The sequence below is a fragment of the Crocodylus siamensis genome, chromosome 5 (assembly GCF_052110815.1).
Source record: "Crocodylus siamensis isolate JL-2025a chromosome 5, ASM5211081v1, whole genome shotgun sequence".
In the NCBI taxonomy this organism is placed as follows: Eukaryota; Metazoa; Chordata; order Crocodylia; family Crocodylidae; genus Crocodylus; species Crocodylus siamensis.
The window spans coordinates 180,589,750-180,611,498 of NC_143399.1; the positions used below are offsets into that span (position 1 = coordinate 180,589,750).

General features: G+C 43.1%; 1 protein-coding gene across 2 annotated transcripts in view; it reads right to left on the minus strand.

Annotated features, from left to right (window-relative positions):
• C5H10orf67 (chromosome 5 C10orf67 homolog) overlaps window positions 1-21,749 on the minus strand; it is an 88,961-nt gene that overhangs the window by 33,051 nt on the left and 34,161 nt on the right. For both annotated transcript variants that reach the window (XM_090047321.1, XM_090047322.1), the window contains exons 8-9: window positions 12,846-12,911; window positions 7,135-7,203 (exon numbers count right to left, since the gene is read on the minus strand). In XM_090047321.1, the coding sequence (XP_089903447.1) occupies window positions 7,135-7,203; window positions 12,846-12,911 (135 nt within the window). The remainder of the gene's footprint in view (window positions 1-7,134; window positions 7,204-12,845; window positions 12,912-21,749) is intronic.

Consider the following 21,749-nt stretch of genomic DNA (forward strand, 5'->3'; position numbering starts at 1 on the left):
CTACAGTATATGTCCGTCATTTCACCTAAAAATTAATAGAAAATCCCAGCTCCTGTTATTTACTGTTTTTTAAACCATAGGCAGATTATATCTCGAGTAAACTTGAATTTTGCTTATCACAAATTGAACTACCCTCAACCAGGACTACATGGCTGAGGGTAGTTCGACTTCTGAGAAGCATAATTCTTTCTTGAACTCCAGAGTACTGGATGTATACTAATTTAGGAATGCACAAATAGGCACCTCTGATCTCTGATGGCAGTGAGGAGGGATCAGTGAGACAGAATAGTCTTTTTTCTGTCTGATGGGCTTGCTCAGTGAAATGAAGGGACTGTATTTGTGCCTGGGTCTTGTGTTGGAGGTTAGGGAGATGAATGTTCTTGTACTCTCCCCTCTTCTATATACACAGGTAGGATCAGGCAAAAATACAGCCCTAATAGCTTAAATTTTCAATTCAGTACATTGAATACTGATGTCCTTGCTCTGTTTTGAATCACAACAGAGAAAATGAGGGGCTACAAGCATTGGATATTAAGTTATCACAAAGAGAACCATGTGAAAGATAATAGAAGCATTAAGGAATTATAACTATTATGGATGGGATCATAGGAAAGTAGTGTAGGAAGGGATCTCATAAGGTCATTTAGTTCAGCCCCCCACACTCAAGGCAGAATCATCTCTGATTAAACAATCCTAGCTATCCAACTAGAATGATCCATCCAACCTGATCTTGACGTTTTCTGGGGATGGAGATTCCACAATTTCTCTAAGTGGCCTGTTCTAATGCTTGACCACCCTCACAGTCAGAAAGTTCCTCCTAGTCTCTGACCTAAATTTCATCTATGTTGATTGAGTTCATTTCTCCTAGCCCTGCCCCCTATAGCCACACAGATAAGCCCATCTCCATTCTTTGTAACTGCCCTGCAGGTATTTGAAGACTGTTATCAAATCCACCTCAGTCTTCTGCAGACTAAATTCTGGAATAATTCTGGAAATACAGCAAATAGAAGAAGAGAAGGTGGAATAGCAATAAAATGTCAAAAACAGGATATAGTCAGGCACAATAGAACAGTAAAGCAATAAAGGTTGCAAGTAGAATGAATAAATAAGAGATTATTGCTAAAATCCATTGCAGACAAACAAATCTGAGCAAAGGAGGTGTGTTTAATGAAGAGAGGCCTCAGAGTACTAATGTGGTGACTACAATAATCAGACCTCCAACTATCCTGATATTGGCTGGATTTCAGAGAGGATAGCAACTTGACTATGATTCCAAAGTTAATACCTTTTTAATAGAAAAATTCTGAGCAACTAAACTTAGAGACCTGTGAGGAAATGCTAAAACAAGGGAAAAGAAACACTTCAGGGGAACAGCGACTACACAGAATTACATGAATGAAACTGAAATGCTTGTTTTTAAGGTTTCAATTTTAATAATGTGCTGTTTTATAATCTTATCCTTCAACTCATTAGCATCACCTGTTACTTCATAAGTGAGGTTTATGATAAGTGGAAAATGTAAATAGATAAAAAGAACTGAATTAATTTTTAGTACCCCTCCCTTCCATAGCCACTGACCTTCTTTTTTAAAGCCTGCAGTTCTGCCCTTTCTTAGATGCACCAGTTTTATACTAGAAAAGTTTTGGTAGTCTTCCATGAACAAATTTCCCAAATTAAATAAGCTAGACCATAAAAAGCACTTTTATACTGGTACAACTGCATCTACTCTTGACCTTTTGCCAATATAGCAAATGTCACAGAAGTCATATCTCTAAATTATATTATTCTACTGGAAAAACAGTTCCTGATGTAGACCTAGTTTCCAACACTTTCATCATCATTATTAGGTCACTATGGCATTATCTATTCAACTAAACCTTGGTCATCAGTGTAACTATGGCATTATCTATTTAGGTTGAAGATCTGTACTTCCTTCCTCAAAATACAATGTGGTGAGGTGCGCAAAAGATCCTTCCCTGTTTACACAAAGAGGAGAGAAATGTAGAGCTATCCTCCTGTGGGAGGACTCATAGACTGTACTGTGCCTGACACTTTTAGTGTAGGTGCAAAGGGTTCAAAGGGTCTTACCCAAATTCACAGCAGATCCAAAGTTTTCACTGACATTTTAACCCTCCATGATTTCAGTGGGAGTTTTGTCAAAGTCTAAAAAGGCTGTTCTTTAAATCTTTTTTCAGATTTTGTTTGGAGATTGGAAACTATGGTTTAAAACTGGTGTGAAGGACAGCCTATTATCTCCTGTGCTTTGCAATTAGGGCTCAAAGCTTCTGTTAGAGAAAGGGACCTTTTTAATAGTCCATCCTTAGAAATTAATGGAACAAGAAAGTTTTTGAAGAGCCATGTGAGAGACTCTAGATACACTATAGGACCACTTTCTTGGTGATTTGTAGGGCATTATCATTCTCTTTTGCTCTTCATTTCTGAAGAAGTGGATCTGCAGCATCATTTTCATTCTCCCAGGTCACCCTAGCTTGTGGAAGACCAGTGGTAAATGAAGAGGAAAGATGGCTATAGCACCAATCCTAGGTAGCTTGTGGCCCAAGTATAGATTTTTTAGACCATTCTGCTAAGGCAGAGAAAAAACATTATTTTCCTTCACTATCAAATCCACAAAATCTCAGACAGCAGGTTAATTTTGTTAGTCTGGTAAATCTGATAGCTGATCAGAATATTTCCTGCTGTGAAGAAATTGCCTGTTGTTTTGTGCACTGGCTTGATCATATTTAAGCAGGGTTGTCTGTTTCTGTTTTGACAGATCAAGAATGAGGGAACCCAACCTTGTTAAAGTAATGATATTCACTGAAATACTGGAAATGTTAAGAGAAGTTTATCCAGTAAGTGAAGTTTTGGATCAGTGTCCTTTTAAACTGATAAACACCACTGGAAAAAATAACCTGCCTTGTAGAGGTTATAAGGCATTGTGTAAAGCAGGTTGTCTATTACTTTGAAGGAAACATTAGTGCACCCTTTGCTGAAGAACTTGTTCTTTGCTTATATAATCTAAATATTATCTGTAAACATCATATCTTTCCTTCTTGGATGACACTGTGGAGAAGGTTGTGGCATAATACAACTAACAGGGCATGTCTACATGAGCACTTTAATGTGCATTAGTTTATTTTAATGTGCATTAAAGTGTCAATAAAAATGTGCAATTAATGCACATTAAAGTCACCTAATGCACATTAAACATTACTTAAAAACTATGCTTTTTAGTTAATGTGCATTAAGACAGGCTAATGTGCCTTTTGCTAGTACCTGACAATGAAGGGTATTTTTACACATGCTCTGGGAGTTGGTAAGGTGGGGGAGGGCTTTAATTAGGATGGCTCCAAAAGCCACCCTAATTAAAGCCCCTGAAGCATCTCGTGTATCATCATCCCTGCACTTCAAAATGGTGGCAGGGGTGCTTTATCTAAAGCTTGTTAAACAAGATTTAGTTAAAGTGCCCCCGCCACCATTTTGAAGCACTGGGACTCTGGTACACAACACATGGAGGCTGGCTGAAACGTAGTAATTACCACATTCCAGCAGACTCGATTAATCAAGTCTGCTCCAATGTGCAGCACATTGGAACAGCCCCCCGACTTGTATATAGGCACCCGGAGGTACTAGATTTAATGTGCATTAACTAAAGTGTGTTAATGCACATGTAGACATGCCCACAAGTATCCAAATGATTTTGATCTCCCTTGCTTCTTAGTCTGGCTTGTAGACTTGGTTGTGGTAAGAAAACTGCCTTGGATAATGAATTCCTGGAAACAGATGAAGATCACATGTCTATGCTACTATTATTAATTATTTTTGATGCTGGTGATCCTGAGGCTTTTTTGACTATTCTGTATATCCTGCCAGGAGTGGATAGGGCAAGTCTTCAGTGGTTTCATTCTTTTCTTTTAGAAAGATGGCAACAGCTTGTCGTCTCTTTTCCTAAGGAATTCTCAAGTGTGGGGTCCTGTAGAATGACAGACTGTACCATTCAGGCTACTGAGAGGAGCTGTTAAGGGACACCAATTTAAATATTTTCAGCATGCAGATTATACCCAGTGTCCAAGTTGTATGAGAGGGAAAATGCAGTTCAGTACTGTAGTCGATGTCTAGATGAAACTGGGACGTGGACAAAAGTGATCTAGGTGAACAATCCACACAAGATAGGAGCAGTAATCAGAGGAGATGGCAAATGTAATATCAGGCCCTCTAACTAAAGGCACATGCCCCTCTTGACTTGAATTTGCAACTTAGTTGTGATTTTAGACCTTAAGATGTTGTTTGACAATTATATTGCAGCAATAATCTGGCTAGGGGCTGTCATAATTACAGGGCTATCTGCATCTTCCACATAAGTCAGGCCTCTCTCTGAGTTCACCTTCTCAGCTATTAGGCTTCATGCTTTTTTTTTCTTGGGTGATTTTCCTATTCTCAGACTAGACTTTTGGTTACAGTATGCTGTGAATCCATTGTCAATACTCCACTAGGCCCAATGATGATCTGCACAGTGAACAGAAAGCTTTCTTAAACCAGAGTAATTCTTCATCCTAACAACAGAATTAAAGCATGAGGCTAAAAACAAGATTTTAAATGTAAACAGTTTATACAGATGTCTATCATACATAATGGCTTATTAGCCCCTTATGCTGGAAACTTAGGCCTAACTCCTTCAGACCCTATTTATGTATGTGTGCATACCCATCTGTTATTTACTGTCTTTTGGTCTACTGATGGAGTATAAGATAGTCATTCTGACTTATTAAAAAAACCAACAAATAAACTGTCTGGGACCAACCTATCTGGTGGGTCATATGGCAAATGGTCACAGCTGTGGTCAGTAAAGGTACTCTCCCTTCCTTCTTGCATCTTCTTTAGTCTAAAATAGTCCAAATTTGGTGACCTTATGAGTACACTACAAAAGACATCTGTTTGATAGGATTTTTTAGGGGACTCACAGTAGTCTTCTTGACTGACTGAAATGTGGAAAGGCAATTTTGTAGGTGGCAGGTTAACGGAATTTCTGTTGAAATTGCCATTTTGATGCTGCTGCTGGTGTTTCAACACGTGAAATAGTGCACTATAGCAGCCAGAGCGTGGACAAGTGTCTTAATTAGTATTATCTTTCAGATGTAAACAGCAATACTTGAACAACAGTATTCTGCTACTGCAGCTCTTTTCTTATGTGTTATATAATGCTGCCTATCATTTCTTTGCGTTATAATTAAGGATAGTAAACACCAAACTCCTAAGCAAACACCAAACTGCTAACAATATTCTGTATCACATGTTTTAAAACAAACACATACTACTTTGAAACAGTTTATATATTTTAAATAACTGGTAGAATTTTTATCCTTCCTTTCAGACATGCTTCAGGTTCAGTTTATCTCATCAGCATGTGTGCTGTTCCCACCACATGCCATGGATTGCCAAATGTAAGTATGATTAATAAGAAATGTCAAATAACTGTTGTAAGAAATACAAGTTCAAAAAGGCAGGGTGATTAATACATTGATTTAGATATTAACTTCTAAGTACTTGCTTGCCGTCTGATAATATTTGAAGCTTCAGGAAGATCAAGGATTAAAGCAACTTTTAGTTAAACAAAACTTCTGTCAATTCTAAACTCTGTCTTTCTTTAGAAAGGATACAAGAAAAACAAACCCTTTATTCTAAAGTATTTTAAGGTATTTTCAGTATTGAACACAATGCTCTGAAAAAGTTAATGATTGTTTTATTAATTCAGCCATTTTTTCCTACAAATGAATGTAAATAGAAATATTATTCACTTTTAGTTCCAGAAGCCAAACCTTTATTATACAGCAGAAACTGGTGACTGGTACAGAAGATACACTAAAAACATTATATTTGCCTCTAATGCATTCAGAAATCTTGTATTAGACTGTTTACCTATTTATAGTTAGGTTGAATAATTCAAATAACTAATCTGTTCAAGTTACAGAGTCATAATTGCTAACTATTGGAACACTATATTTTAGAGAAACATTTACCATATATGTAATTCAAAAATCATTCCTAGACTAGCATATAAAAGATATATCTATATTTTTCACCTAATTTCCTCCTATTTATAGCATTCAAATGCTAGATGTAAAGAAAGACTTAATGACCACTATCAGCCTTGTGATAGTGGGCAGACTTATGTAAGTGGCACCACACTTTCTTTCTCACTAATATCACGCAGCCATAAATACTTAAGACGTATCTATATTTTTTACACTGCATGTCCTCCTATTATAGTTAGGGCTCCTCCAAATTCGTGACAGAAGTGGCATGAACTGCAGCTCCTTTAATCTTGCAGGGCCCCCCAAGCACGCTCCCTGCCACTGAGTGGTAGAGGGGCCCCACTTGCAGCTCACTCCTGATCAGCAGGGAAGCAAAAACTGCAGTTTTAAACATGGCCCTAATTACAGAATTCAAATGTTACCTCATGAAAAGACTAAGAAAAACTAAGAAAGCTGGACTAAGACTAAATTCATCAAGACCTGTTCATTTCACACCCATAATGCTGCTTTTAGTCTTAAAGTGTCTGGGTTCTGTATCATCCAGTAAGTGACATAATCTTTTTCACATTTTGTTTTACACTGTTTCTGTGTTAACCATTGCTATTTGTGGAGAAGTAAGCATGGGGTGGGGCTGAGGGTCTAGGATGGCAATGTTTTCATTGTTTATACAACTGATAATGTACAACATTTCAAAAAAAGGTAATCTGCTGCATTGAGGGCTGCCATATTTCACCTAGACAAAACTCAGCTATGCTTACTTGGTAGCGCCCCCTTCCTAGTCTTTGACTCCTATAGTTCACTATACTCCTTCCAACCAGATGAAATGACAAGGAATGGTCATCTTATACAAAGGATTAGTGAGTGGAAGATGAAGGTTGTGCCATGTCATCTAGAAATACATGGATGAAAATCAGAAAATGACACTATCTTAGTTAATAGTGAATACAGGGACATTAACTGCTTACTGAATTAGAACCACATAGAATGAGGAGAGACCATCCACCATGTGGCAAACAAATTACAGGTACTGTGTAAATAGTGCATTCATAGTATCAGGTAATAACTTTTTACCTTACATATGTAATAAAGATGAGTTACATACCTTTGTCTCTGTGCTAGTTACTTTATTTTCCACTTCAGTTTCAATGTCTTTCTTTGCTTCTTTGAATTGCTAAAGTGAACAACAAGAAAGTTGAACAAAAACTGCTATTTTTCGATGTATTTCCTACCCAACAAGCAAGAGTGGGAAACTGGAAATCAAATTTGTCTTCTTCCCAGTAGAGTTGAACATTAGATTATCCCAATACTATTACAATTTCCTATGACTTGTAGCAATGCTTTTTTGCATCATTTCCAAAACAAAAGAATTCTGCTTTTGAGGTTACTTCACGTTACTGAGGTAAACAGCAGCATTACTTATTCCTTTTGCATATTTCTTACCAGGTTGTATGGTATGGTGCTATGAAAAAATATGGCTATAAAACAAATCTATATTAATTTATAATAAAAGTTCCACCAGGTGCTACAGAACCACAGCAAAAAGGCAATCAAGGTATGTATCCTCTTTATTGTTCCTTTAGGGACTGAAGGCCAAAGAGTCAGTTTTAGGCACCTATGAATCCTGTCAGTTTGGTATCAGATGTGCTTAACTCAATGCTAAACTGAAGAGAAGTAAAGAAAGAGAGTGAGCTCAATTGTAAACGCCTTTTTTCAAAGCTGAAGAGCTATACGATGATTTTGATTCCTGTACACTACTATATATACTTCTCCATGGACTGAGACCTTGTAGCAGTGGAGAGGCTTGTGTGTCCCAATGATCCTTAGAGCTATATCACCTGGAGTCTCACACTCTTGGCAAGATCACCTATGGTGAATAGGCCTGACGGGAAGTTCCAGACAAACCACAGGCTCAGCTCTGTGGGGCTGAGGAGCCTCCCACTGCTGGGATGTGCTCACCAGGGCTGCGCTCCAAGTGGCGCCACCACTGACTTTCCTGCTGCCTTCCACCACTAGGCTGAGATCTGTGGGGCTGGCAAAGCCACTTGGAGCACACCCCTGGCTCTCCCTCACCCCCTGCCACCAGGCTGCACTCTGAGTGGCTCTGCCAGCTCCATGGAGCTGAGCCTGGTGGCGGAAAGCGGGGGATGCCACTGGCCGGGGCTGCACTTGGAGCATCTCACCACTGGCTCTCCCGCCACCTCTTGCCACTGGGCTGAGCTCCATGGGGCTGGAGCCACTCAAAGTGTGGAGCCAGTCAAAGTGTCCCCCTTGACTCCCCCAGGGTGCGTGCAGCAGTGGGAGCCCTCTGCGCCCTTGGACAATCTGCCTAGGTTCCGACAGTCCCACGACCTGCCCTAGGGCCCCTTTCACCCCAAGCCTGCCTCTACCTCTGCCCCACTCCTTCCTACACTGTGGGGACCTTGATCTGCTCCCCAACCCTTCCCCCAAGCCCCTTCGTCTTCACAGAGTAGGCTGAAACTTGCCTGGCTGCTGTGCTGGGCAGTAAGCCACATGCTGGGGCTGCGAGCCTGACTGCGTGTCTGAGTGTGTGCCCCCCCCCCCCACTGCAGCAGCCCAGAGCCTGTGACTGAGCTGCCCTGTGGCCCTACCCACTGCCCTGTGTTTGGGTGGGCTAAGCTCCGTTAGCCCTAGCCTTCCGCCACCTATGGCTCTCAGCTTATCTTAGCTTCAAGGCCCCTTTTCATTCCTTTTCAGAAGTTCACAGAATCCCAGTTGCAAATCGCTGAGACATCTCAAATTCAGAAAAGATATGGAGGGAGGCTGTCAGGCTAAAAAAAGTTCAGAATTATTGATCCATTTGGTGCCATTTCAAGATGGCAGGGGCAAGACCTCACCCTGCTATGCCCTGCTCTTTCCACTGTCTTACCTCTCTCAACCCTTGATCTATGCTGCAGGGAGCAAGGGCAGCCTCTGCTACTGAAGCTACTCCTGCAGGATCTCATATGCCCAGTGACCACTCCCACAGCTCCTCCTGCCACCCCTGGAAGTGTGGGAGGAGTGGAGGGGATGAACCAGATTAAAAAGTGCCACTCTGTCCGTACATCTGTCCACCTGCTCACAGCAGAGTCCATTGCTGGAAGCCTGGGGGTAGTAAGGGGAAAGAACAGGTGCTGCCTGGACGTGAGGAAGGGCTGGGGAAGGTGGCAGCAGAGGCAGCAGTCTGTAGAGGAGCAGCTACAAGTAGCTCACACAGACTCAGGGTGCTGGACAGGGGAGGAGAGCACATACCCCCCACACAGGGGGATAATGCAGCATGTTTCCTTTACTCTTGCAGCATACCCTTTGGGGATTAATGCTCTAGGCTGTATCTTAGAGGCACAATTTCGTTCTTACTGGGTGTGTCTACATGTGCACCTTAATGCACAGTACACTATTTTACTGTGCATTGAAGTGTCATGTAAAAAACCATGACATTATGCTAATGCACAGTAAAACAGTCTATTGTGCATGAAGTGTCACTAAAAAGCATGCAAATGTGCTACCGTGCATTAATGCACATTAATTTAGTACCTCACATTGGAGGGCATTCATACATGTACCTATGTCTGCTTCAATGTGCTGGAAATCCAGTGCATCGAAACAGACTTGATTAATCGAGTCTGCAGAGCATGCGAGCTAATATACATGGTGCTGCTTTGCACACATTTGTTTAAATGGCAAAATGCACATCAGCATGCAGAAAATGATGGCGGGGCGCTTTTGAACCAAAACACCTTTGATGCATTTAGTTTAAGAGCGCACCACCGCCATTTGCTGCATGCTTGCAAGTATTTCACCATTTATACAAATGTACCTGATGCAGCATTGAGGACTTTTAAAAGCACCCAGTGCTGCATTGCATGCATGTATACAAATGCCCAGAGGTACTAAATTTAATGCACATTAGAAAAGACACATAAATTCATGTGAAGACGTTAATGCATGTTTAGATTCATCCACTGGGTGCATCTACACATGCAATTAATGCACCTAAATTTTCTTTGCAGAAAGTTCAGGCTTATTAAAGTGCTAGCAGGTCTACACATGTGCACCTGTTGGGAACAAATTGCACTTGACAGAAGCAGTCCCAGTCCAATGTCCTTGCCAAGTCGGAATGGCTCTCCTAGCCACATGGGAATTGAGTTCTGACCTGATCTCCACATGGCTGGGACACAAATTCTAGCTGCTGGGACAGCTCTCCCAGCCACATGGGGATCAAGATGGGTCCCAATTCCCATGTGGCAGAGAGACAACTGACCTTGGAGCTGGCACAGCTCCCACCTCCCCACATCAGGGCTTAGCCAGGCAACAGTGGATCCCTGCTGTCTGGGCTGACCAGGAGCAAATTGCTGCCAGTCAGTGCCTGCATGTATGCTACTGCACAGTAGCTAATGTGTCTTTAATCTAGTACCTCTTTTTCCTGGTACTAGCAAACAGTGCATTAACCTAATTTACTGTGCAGTAAGTCCTCTGCACATATAGGTGGTGATGATTTACTGCGTATTAGAATAATCTAATGTGCAGTAAAGTGTCTCATGTAGATGTGCCCACTGGGTGCATCTACATTAGACATTTACTGCAAAGTAAACTAATTAGCTTTGCAGTCAAATTTCAGCCTCTACACACATGGTCCTATTCGGCTACAGTAAACTAATAAACATTGCCGTAGGTTAGTAACTGTCATCACAAGTACTATCCTGTGGTGGTGTTATTTAGTGTGCTGTGACACATGTGTAAATGCTGACACCAGTGCCCAGGGCACAAGGATGCTTCAATGCATGGGCTGCCTGCTGACTAGCCCCATACTGGAGCACCCTCTTGCCCCAGCCAGCCCCTCCATAGCACACTGAGGTAGGTCAGAGCAGCCCCAGGCTGGCAGGCTGACCCCTGTGACCCTACAAAATGAGCCTGCTCCAACCTGGCTCAACATGCTGCAGTCCCAGGCACACATGTAAACACAGCACCTGGGAGCAATAAACTTCCAACTGTACTGGAGTTTACTGAATCATGCTAATTGCATGGGTAGATGGGCCCACTGGGTGAATTAGTGCTACTTGCCCGGTGTGCTTTCAAAAAAAAAAAAAAAATCAAATCCTGTAGTTTACTTTGAAACTTAGAATAAACTTGAATTTTTTTACTTCCCTCAAGCTGCATCTTGTTTTAAATTACAGTAAATTCAAGAAAGATGAACTGCCTTTGACATGAAAGTGCCTATAAAAGAAGAGAGATAAAGCAGACAATGCTTCAAGTGCAGTTCAGCACTGAAAAGTGTCTTAGTAAAACTGATACCCTTAAACTTCGTGTTTACTTTCCCTGACAGATTTCTGTAGTCAACAAACTCAATTTACAAGTAAAAATCCTGTTTCAGCTGCAGCCCACTTCCCTAACCTTGACTGGAAAGTCAATCTGAGTTTTTCCTTGTCATACATCTTATGTGATAAATATTTGATGGGGACAAATCAGGTATTAATGACACCTTCTGGGACTTCCAATCTTGTCTGTACAAATTCACTGGTTGGGATTTTTCAAAGCAAGTATGAATCTGCATTTTATGGTAACCCAGTTGCTTTTGAAAGATCAGACTCTATACACAGATGTAGAGACATAACTTTAAAACGTGGTTCCCTAACATTGGACTTAATATATTTATAATCCCTAACTCACATATAATCTTATTTATATTTTAATCTTATTTATTAATCTTTTTACATCTTATTTATAATTTTATCTTATTTATACTTTAAATTAAAAAAGAGAAAAAAGAAATAAATGTAAAAAGCATTTTCAAGACAAAACTGTTTGTTGACACTATAGGCCTTCAAGTTAATTTATTCTTTGCTTTCTGTATTTACAAACTGGTTTCAAGAAGACTTCCTGCATAATCTTGAAATTTTGTTTTTTGTAGCTTTGTAAATACCCAATCCTGCAACACTTACTTAGGCAAAGGTCCCACTGAAGTCAAAGACTGAGTAAAAACTGCAAGATTTGGCCCATTGTCAAGACAGCCCAAGACACATGGGGCTGAGATTAACAAAACACAGTAACTAAAGGAGCTATGACTTGGCACAAAGTTTGACAAGCTGCAAAAAAGCAAATGTTTAAATAAGTGAAGTGGTACTGATTTTCTATTCACAACCTTTTCTCTTCTAAAACAGTATCATATTCTTTTCCGACACATTTAGATTGCAAGTCAAGCTGTGTTTTATTTTTTATTATAATAAACCCAGCCAGTTTACTGTAACAAAGACATATTAGTGGTGACCAGTGTGAAAGCAGTGCGAGATCAAGCTGGAAAAAAAGTCAAACGATAAAATAAAGGACCAGCCATCTGGAAAGTTCTTGAATCATGTAAAAAGAAAATAAAAGGCAGTGTTCTTATGAGACTAAGGCAGAATACAAAAATATTTAAGAGAGGGCTCTCTCTATCCTAAGACACTTATAATCACTGGTAGGAAATCTTTCCAAATAATCTTAAATTTGTTAAATGTTTTCTAAGTGCTTCCATTATATATACAAAATAATAAGTTCTTTAAAAAAGCTGTTAGCAGCGTTTTTGTGTATATTTCTTCCATAAGATCTCCACAAGATACAGCAAAATTAAAAGACTTTTTTTTTATTCTTTCTTTACTTCTGGGCAAGAAACATCCTAAAGTTTTTTTCTTCTCTCCTCCCCTCAAAAAATCAGTACCTTCATCTATATATACTCAACACTTGATATATATGCTTAAAATAGCAAATTGAATTTTAATCTATTTTTATGAAATTTGCAATAAATCTTGATCTCTAAAAATAATATAAGCACAAGAAGCTTACCAGACTCTTAACCAGTAATTTCTCATTTTGAAGTTCCTTCTTCATTTCTTCATGAGCTGTAATTAACTAAAAATGAACATATAAAAATTAATGTTGCATTTTAGATTAACAGTCTTCTAACATTCTTTTGAAATAGTGGGCACCTATACATGAGAAGTGAAGCTGTTCCAATGTGTTGTAATTACAGCACATCGGAGCAGGCTCGATTAATCGAGTGTGGTGGAGCATGGTAATTACTGCACTCCAGCTGACTCCACCACCTCACGTATCAGTGTCCCTGTACCTAAAGATGGTGGTGGGGGCACTTTAACTAAAACTTGTTTGATGAGCTGTAGTTGAAGTGACCTGCTGCCATTTTTTAGTACGGGGATGCTGATATACAAAATGTTCTGGGCACTTTAATTAGAGCAGCTCGCGGAGGTGCTCTAATTAAAGTGCTCCCCCCACCTCTCCCAGAGCACGTACCTAAACACCCATAGTTTTTCTAAGAAAACACAGTAGGTAAAAGTATAATGGATGATGGCCAGGCATCAATCTTGAAGCATGTGTGGTAGGTGCAAAAGAGGTGACAAACACTGATTATACAACTTAGACAGCAAATGTACACTTCAGTTTTGTGCTGAACACACAATGGATATGCATGCACAACACACACAAGCGGGTCTCAGGATAGCTATATGTAAAAATACAGCTGTCTCTGGACAACTGCATTCTGAAACAAATCCTACAGTCGAAGAAAGAGATGCAGAACACAGTGCAACTAATACTGCTTCATTGCTTGGTTTCAGGAATCTGTCCAGGAAAACTGTCACCTATGCAGCATACAGCACAGCCATGTAAGAAACCTCTAGTGCAGAGGGGGTATTGGAAATGCTAACTACAGTCAAAACATAAAAAAAGAAGTAAAATGTTGGGAAAGCAACCATAAGGGAACTATAAAAAGTTGCAGTGGCTGGTCAGGAGCAGTTCCATTGCCACTCTGTGGTTTTGTGGGGAGAACAGAATACATTTTCTTTCTTCTTTGACCTTTGAAGACCTCTTCAGTATTCAACTTGTTTATTTAGGCAGTGTACTTGGAAGATATTTTCCTTCTATTATCTACAAAATCAACATGGAAAATTAAGTTTAATGTAAAATGTATGCTTTATTTGTAATCACCCCTAATATAATAGTTGTAAAAGATAGATCTAAGATTATACTCTCAGGAAAGATCTGATCTCAAAATGGACAATGGAAAAGGCAACTAAGGGAAGCTGTGGAATCTTCTTCACTGGCAGTTTTCAAGAGGAGGGATAGGCATTTGTCTGGGATAATTTAGGGAACATGAATCCTGTGTCTGTACAGGGGATTGAGATAGATGACTACTAAGTCCCTTTCAACCCTGTAATTTTATATTATGAACCGTTTTGTCATACATGTCCACCTGAGGACCTGAGTCTAAACCCAAATCATTCTTGTCAGAACCTCCATTTAGGCAGTACAACACCTAATTTTCAGGTGCCTGGAGGGCAATCCAAACTGACAGGTTTAGATGTCTAGAATCATCATACAGAGAACAGGGAGAACTGGGTATTTCCAAAGGAGAACTGCCCATAGGCAATGCTAGGCACAGCATTTGTTTGTACTCCCTATTCTCTTGAGTTATTTAGTGCCTCCACCTATTTGGGATCTAGAGAAGAGGGGTTTTCAAACATTTCTGGTTGCATATCCCTTTACCTGGAAAATACTACCATTCATACCCCCAATACCCAACACATATCTGCATGTTCATTTCTCAGGAAAAACATTAACATGGACACCAACACACGGTACCGCTATTACTGCATGTTGACCAATCAGAAGCTCCACTTTCATTATTAAAATCTAGGGGCATACACATTGGAAAAATGCTACATAGTCCCAGGGGAATGTGCATCCCAGCTAGAAAACCACTGCACCAGGCTATAGGATACCCTTCCTGTTGAAGGCCAGTGGGCATCCAGGAATGCAAGATTCATAACCTCAGAAAGAGAGAAACCAAGAGAGCCTGACTCTGTACCCCAGTGATGAGTAGATCCTGTCAGAGGGAGGAGTCCTGAGTAGTGTTCCTTAGTCACTGGACCATATATGTATTCCACATGAGACAGCCATTGCTTTTTTTTCTTTTTTTTTAAACCAAAATAACCTCAGGAATAACCCTAACAGTAGGAACATAACCCTAGGATTCAACCTTCTCAGAGAAGTTCCCTCATCACTGTGGTTTGCCTTCCTGGCCCCCTGAATCCTACACTCATGACTGCCCAGCTGCCCCGCTTCTGCTTGCAGTCAGGGCACTTTCCTGAGAGGTGGGAGATATGCATTTGAATCCCCTCAAGCAGAGAAGGAATCTCTGACTTCCTGTGGAAATCTTCTAACTCTGGGCTACTTTGCAAAAAGTATATCTCTATCCCTACTATCCTGCTTTTCTCATCAGAATTCTTCTGTGAGAGGGCATCTCACACACTGGAGACCTAGACAGACGTATATGACTCCTAGCTTCAATCTGGATAAGCATGAAATTTAAGAAGGAATTAGATACCTAGTTGCTTGAGCTGGATTGTTTATAAAAATGCTCAGAAGCTAAAGTTTAGGCACCTAGGGAACTTTTAAGGCACAACTAGGGGCACCTAGCGATCCTAATTAGTGTGCAACTGCTAGAACACCATTGATCTGGATCATGTTTTCTATTACGCACCTAGGGCATTTGTACACAACATGGGGGTTTAATTCTCTCTAAATTGAAGTGGTAGTTTTCTAAAATCACTGCTTCAATTTAGGGTGAAGTAAACCCCCATGTCATGTTCAACCATGTCTGCCCAATCCTTACCTGCCAAGGAGAGGAGAGCAAGCTGCTGGCAGGCAGAATGGTCCCTGGGTTGCAGGCGGTGGTGGGAAGGATGGTGCTTCCCTTCGCAGCAGTGGTGGGTCACTCCCAGGCAGCACCTGCAGGCACCCGACTCGGGCAGTCCTGGGGGGCACTGCAGCCACAGAGGGAAGCACTGAGCCCCTGTGCAGCTCAGGCAGGCAGGCAGACTCCGGGGCAGGGGAAGGAAAAGATCAGTCTCACTCCACATTTTTTTTCTTCTGTGGAGCCTGCTATCCCAGGCTGCTGCCAGGCTGCCTGCATAGGCTATCTGCATAGCCCCTGAGCCACACAGAGTCCAATGCTTCCGTCCGTGACTATAGGGTAAGAAACTAAAAACACCTTGGAGGTGTTTTACTTTGCAGTGCCCCAAAGTCATTCGCGGCATCCCAAAGTTATTTAAGGCGCGTTATGCCACTGAATGTGCTACAGTGGTTGGAATTAACGTGTAATACACCATCAAATGTGCAAACAGCAATGCCATTAAAGCGGTGCAAAAGGTATTTAACCTGCTTTAAACCTGCTTAAAAATGTCATCTCAAATGCCCCTAGGGGCAAGTCCTTCAGGGGGAAGGGAAAGCAGTGCTTTTAATTTGAGTGGCTCTAAGAGCTGCTCTGATTAAGCACCACTCCTGTATCAGCATCCCTACACTTAAAAATGGCAGCCGGGCTGCTTGAACTAAAGCTCGTTCAATGAACTTTAGTTCACATGCCCTGCTGCCATTTTTAAGCATGGGGACTCTGATAGAAGAGACACAGGAGGTTGCTGAAGCACTGGCATAAAGATACCCCTAAATTCCATCTATGCCACATTCAGGGGTCAGCAGGGCAGGCCTTATGAGGAGAGGCTACGGGATCTGAACCTGTTTAGTCTCCACAAGAGAAGGTTAAGGGGGGACCTTGTGGCCTGCTACAAACTGGTCAGGGGGGATCAGCAGGTATTGGGGGAGTCCCTGTTCCCCCGTGCGCTCCCAGGAGTGACCAGGAATAACAGTCACAAGCTGGCGGAGGGTAAGTTTAGATTAGATATTAGGAGGCGCTACTTCACAGTCAGGGCGGCTAGGGCCTGGAACCGGCTTCCAGGGGAAGTGGTGCAGGCTCCTAGCCTGGGGATTTTTAAAAGGAAGTTAGATGAGCACCTTGCCGGGGTCATCTGACCCCGGTGCTCTTTCCTGCTAAGGCAGGGGGTCGGACTAGATGATCTACCTAGGTCCCTTCCGACTCTAGCTACTATGATACTATGATACTAAGTACCTATGGGAATTATTTGGATCTGCCCTCAGTCCATGCAAACTTGAATTTAAAAATCAACTCATTTTAAGTTATCCTAGCAGAAAATTATTTTAACTGGCCACCAAACAGAAGCAATTTTCTCAGTGGAATAGTTTTTAAGAAGTTCCCTGAGGAAGGTACCAATCAGCGTTTCTTTAAAAGCATACAAGTGTTTTTCCTAGTAAAGGGAAAATTTTGATATAAATCCTAACTATTTGATAAACAAGTTTAAAAACCTCAGCACCATTTCAGTCCTGAAGTTAGGCTGAGAAAAGATTAAGGAAGAACCTGTAATTGATTATGTGTACATGGATCTAGGCTGGAATGCTACTTTCCTCTGAGCATCTAAATGGCAGTTTTCTAGCCATGTAAGTGACATTTTTGCCATGGTCATACAGGTTGCAATTCTATTTCGCTTACACTGCGGATGCATGGACAGGCACATATGTAGAGTGAGCATGCACAGCTGGCTATACACTTTCCAAATAACTGTGTAGTCAGTGTGTAGTGTGCATATCTGAGTGTAAATCCCAGGAAAGGTCTGGGGGACTACTCACCCATGTTTTACTCTTAACAGCTGAGTGGCTAGGGCACTAATCTAGGAAGCTGAAGGATCTAATTCCCCCTTTATCAAGACAAGATTTGAACCCACATCACTCCAATATTTTGGCACAATTCCAATTACCATACTATCCAGTACCCCTGAAGCTGACCCCCTGGGCAGCCAAGAGAGAGACATAAATGAAAGGAAGAAAACAAAGTAAAAGGTGTATGGTTCAGTGCGATAGATGTTGGCTGAGAAGAGCAAAGGCCTGGGTTCTAGCCTGGGCCTATGCTCTCAAAGGGGCAAAAACTGCCCTATTGCACTGATCTCCATTCATTTTATTCATTGACTAGTAAATGCAAGAGGCAGTGATCCAGCTTCCAGCGGGACACTGGAAAAGGGGCTAGATAGTATCTCATCTATGGCTCCAGGGGAAGCGTGGCCTAAAACACAGCTCTGACTTCCTGGATGAGCACCCTAACCATTCAGCTACTGGGGCTAAAACCTAGGAGGGTCACCCTCCTTTATCTAACAGCTGTTAATCCCAGGTTGCTGGCCAGCTATATTTTCATGACTTAGATACAGGTGCATATCAAGAATGGCTATGTGTACATAACTACATAGTTGTGTGGCCAGTGTGCAGAATATTGAAAATGCTCATTCTACATGTGCACACTTAAGTATCCACACTGCATGTGTATTAGAATTGTGTCCTACGAGCACATGGCAAAAATGTCACTTACACAGCAAAAAGCGCTATCTAGATACACAAAGAGAATTATACCCACAGTCCCCAAACCATAAATTAAGTAATGTGTGTGAGGAGGTGCAAGGTGTGGGGTAGAAGGGGAGGCTGCATTCTGCAAGTTATTGCTACTGTCCTTAAGTTGAGCTAGTAGCCATGGGAGGGGCTGCAATGACAGGAATAAGGTACAGAAAGAGAAAAATTAGAATGAATGTCAGAAAAAATATTATTTTCTATCAGGGACATAAGGCCAGGGGCAGGCAATTATTTTGGGCAGAGGGCCACTTACTGAGTTCTGGCAAGCTGTTGAGCCCTGCATGGGTAGCCCCAACCCTTGACAGGTGCACTGCCCTCGGTCGCCATCTTGGGAAGTCCCATCCCTAAACTCTGACCTTTGCTACCGAAAGTCCCTCCCCTTGCCCCTGGAAGTACGCCTTTGGGGAAGAGGGTTTGCCATCTTAGGGGGAAAAAACCCAAATTACATACTAAAAATCAAACACTCATAATAATATATTTAATGAAAAAAAACATTTCCCCTGATTTGTGTGCACTTGTGCTGTATATGTAGAAGTGATTGCATATGGGGGTCTGTTGCAATGTGTGTGCGTGAGTATGGATGTGGGTATGGGAGCCATGTAGTGCAGAGCAGTTGACCGGTGGGCTGGCAGGAATGTGGGAAAAGTGGAGGGGAGGAGAGGAGGGAAGGGGACTGGAAGAGAGTGGAAGTGCGGGGCCTGCATCCATGTCCTGGGGCCAGTGCCGGCGGGGCCCAGAGTGGGGCAGTAGGAACGTGGGGTGTGGGCTGGTAGGGGTCTGTAGAGCCGGGCTGGGCTGCACCAGCAGGGAGAAGGGGGAGCTGACCCAGCTCCATAGAGCACCTGCTGTGCTCCTGCTGCCTGCTCTGGGCCCCGCCAGCACTGGCCCCAGGACACCAGCACAGGCCTCACGCTCCCGCCTGGCTGCCGCTGGCTCGTGTGCCCGTTCACTACCAGTGCCCCTGCCCCAGGCCCACGGTACACGTGAGGACAGGTGCACAGCCCTGACCCCACACATCCCACGCTGCCTGTCTGGACTGAGCAGCAGTGGCGGGGATGATGCTCAATGTGGGGGGAAAAGTGGTCCCTTCTTCCCTGTGGCTGGTGCCACATACTGCAGCCACTCACAGCCTGCACAGGGCTGCCATGTCTCTCTGCCACATTACCGCTGCCCCATGGGGCAGTGGTGGCAATGAAGAGCAGGGACAGGCAGCCCCATGCAGGCTCCAAGTGGCTGCAGCAGGGGGTGCTGGCCACGGGGAGGGGCAGGAAACAATTTTTTCCCCACGGTGAGCACCAGTTTGTTCCCCACTGCTGCCACTAGCCTGGGCACTGTGCCAGCTCTGCGCTTGCCCATTGGGCCTGAGCTGCAGCAGCAGCTGGGCACAAACTGCTGCTGAGTGCTAAGGAAAGCGGCCCCTCTGCTTGCTGCTGCTGGGCAGTGTTTGCTGTGGCTGCCAGTCTGCAGCTTGCACCTCGCTAGGCTGCAGCACAGCTGCTTTACCACTGCCTCTGCTGCCCTGTGACTGTTCCACAGGGCCACTCCTGCTACGCTGGGCACCACAGAGGTGGTGGTGAAGCAGCTGTGTTGCAACCTAGCACGATGCAAACTCCAGGCAGGCAGCTGCAGCAAACATTACCTGGCGGTGGTGAGCAGGGGAGTCGCTTTCCTTTGTGATGAGCAGCAGTTTGTGCCCAGCTGCTGCTGCCATGACTCAGCCCCAAAGGGTGAGCCTGGAGCTGGTGCAGGGCCCGGGCTAGCAGTGGTGGTAGGGAACAAATTGGTGTCGGGGAGAAGTGGCCACTCCTGCACCCCACGGCCGGCGCCCCATGATGTAGCTGATCGGAACCCACCTGGGTTCCTGCTTTTCATAGCTACCACCACCCCACGGGGTGGCAGTGAGATGGCAGAGGCAGGACAGCCCTGCAGGGGCTAAGCAGGGGCTTCTGGCTGGCAGGGTGGAGCTGGGCAGGCCCTGCTGTTGCAGGAACCTGCTGTGGCTTCCCCTGGGTCCTACTACCCTTGCCTCCTGTCATCTTTGACAGGAGCCAGGAGCAGATAACTATTAATTTTCTAAATTTTCTAGGGGCTCCGCAGACCAGATAGAATGGCCTGGCGGGCTGGATTTGGCCCCGGGCCGTATTTTGCCCATCCCTGCATTAGGCTATGGAATATATGCAAAGAGATGCGACAGAGGCCATATTGCTCAGGACTTTTGAAAATTAAAACTAGATTGATGGTAGGGTATAAGTTGCTTAGGACAGGGATTGTGTTTTCTATGTCACTTAGTACAACAGAGTACCAATCTTGATTTGGCCTTTAGGTAGTTCTACTACTGAAGTATGCTAGAAAATTTACTGCAGGAAACAACTCTCCTTTGTGATGTTGATGCAATGGACAGATTGATTCAAAGTTTTCCATTTCTAATTTCAGATTATAGGATTTCAATAGTTTGCTAATATTTTTAATACTTAGCTTTCCAATACCTCTCTCTTCCAATGCCTTTCTTTCCTCTTTACAAAGGGGAGGCACAGAAAATAATTACCCTGAAGTTGCAAGGCAAGTTCACAAAAGGGATGATTTTAGAATCCAAGTCTCACAGCTCCCATTCCTGTACTTCAGTCAGAACAATAAAGCTTTTTCATATAAGGTGAAAGCAAATTGTTAATAGGAAAATCTTTATCGTGGAAAGGATGACTACTTTCTACAGATTTCACTACAAAGATGAAAATACTGCAAAGAGGGCAATGCTTATTATACTTATGTTCTTAAAGATTATATATGACACACAGTATTCTTTCTATAGTGAAAGACTAGGCAAATAACTAATTTTAGAAAGAGAATAATGAACCAAGTAAAAGAAAATATAGCTATTTGAGCCAATAGGTATGCTGTCTAGACCAGAGGCAGGCAAAATACTTTTTATCTGCCCCTCACTGCCTGTCAAAGAGACAAGCAGCCAGTGACAGCAGAACCCAGCGTGAGCCTGTGGCTGAGCAGCAAGGGCAGCCTGGCTCCATCCTGCCCCCATCCCCCTCCCACCCTCAACCCCAAACCAGAAGCCTCTGTGGCTTCTGGCCTCGCCACCCTGGATCGGCTCCTCCCTCCCCCCTCCATCGAGTGAAAAGTAAGGTAAGATTGGACAGAGGGAGGTGGAGGGAATTGCTGGAACAGCCCAGTGGCCTGGAGCCCTGTGATGCTTTCTGGGTCAGGCTGGAAGTGGGGATCAGGGGGGTGGAGAGAAGCTGCTCTGGGGGTGGAGGGGGTGGGGAGCAGCATGGGCAGGGGCAGGGGCTCTGGGAAGTGGTGGGGGCTACGGGAAGTGGTGCTGCAAGCGGCAGGGTGCTCTTGGTGCGCAGCATGATGCATGGCATCCAGACCCTAGGAGCTATGTGAGGCGGCTTGAGTCTGCAACCTCTGGTGTGT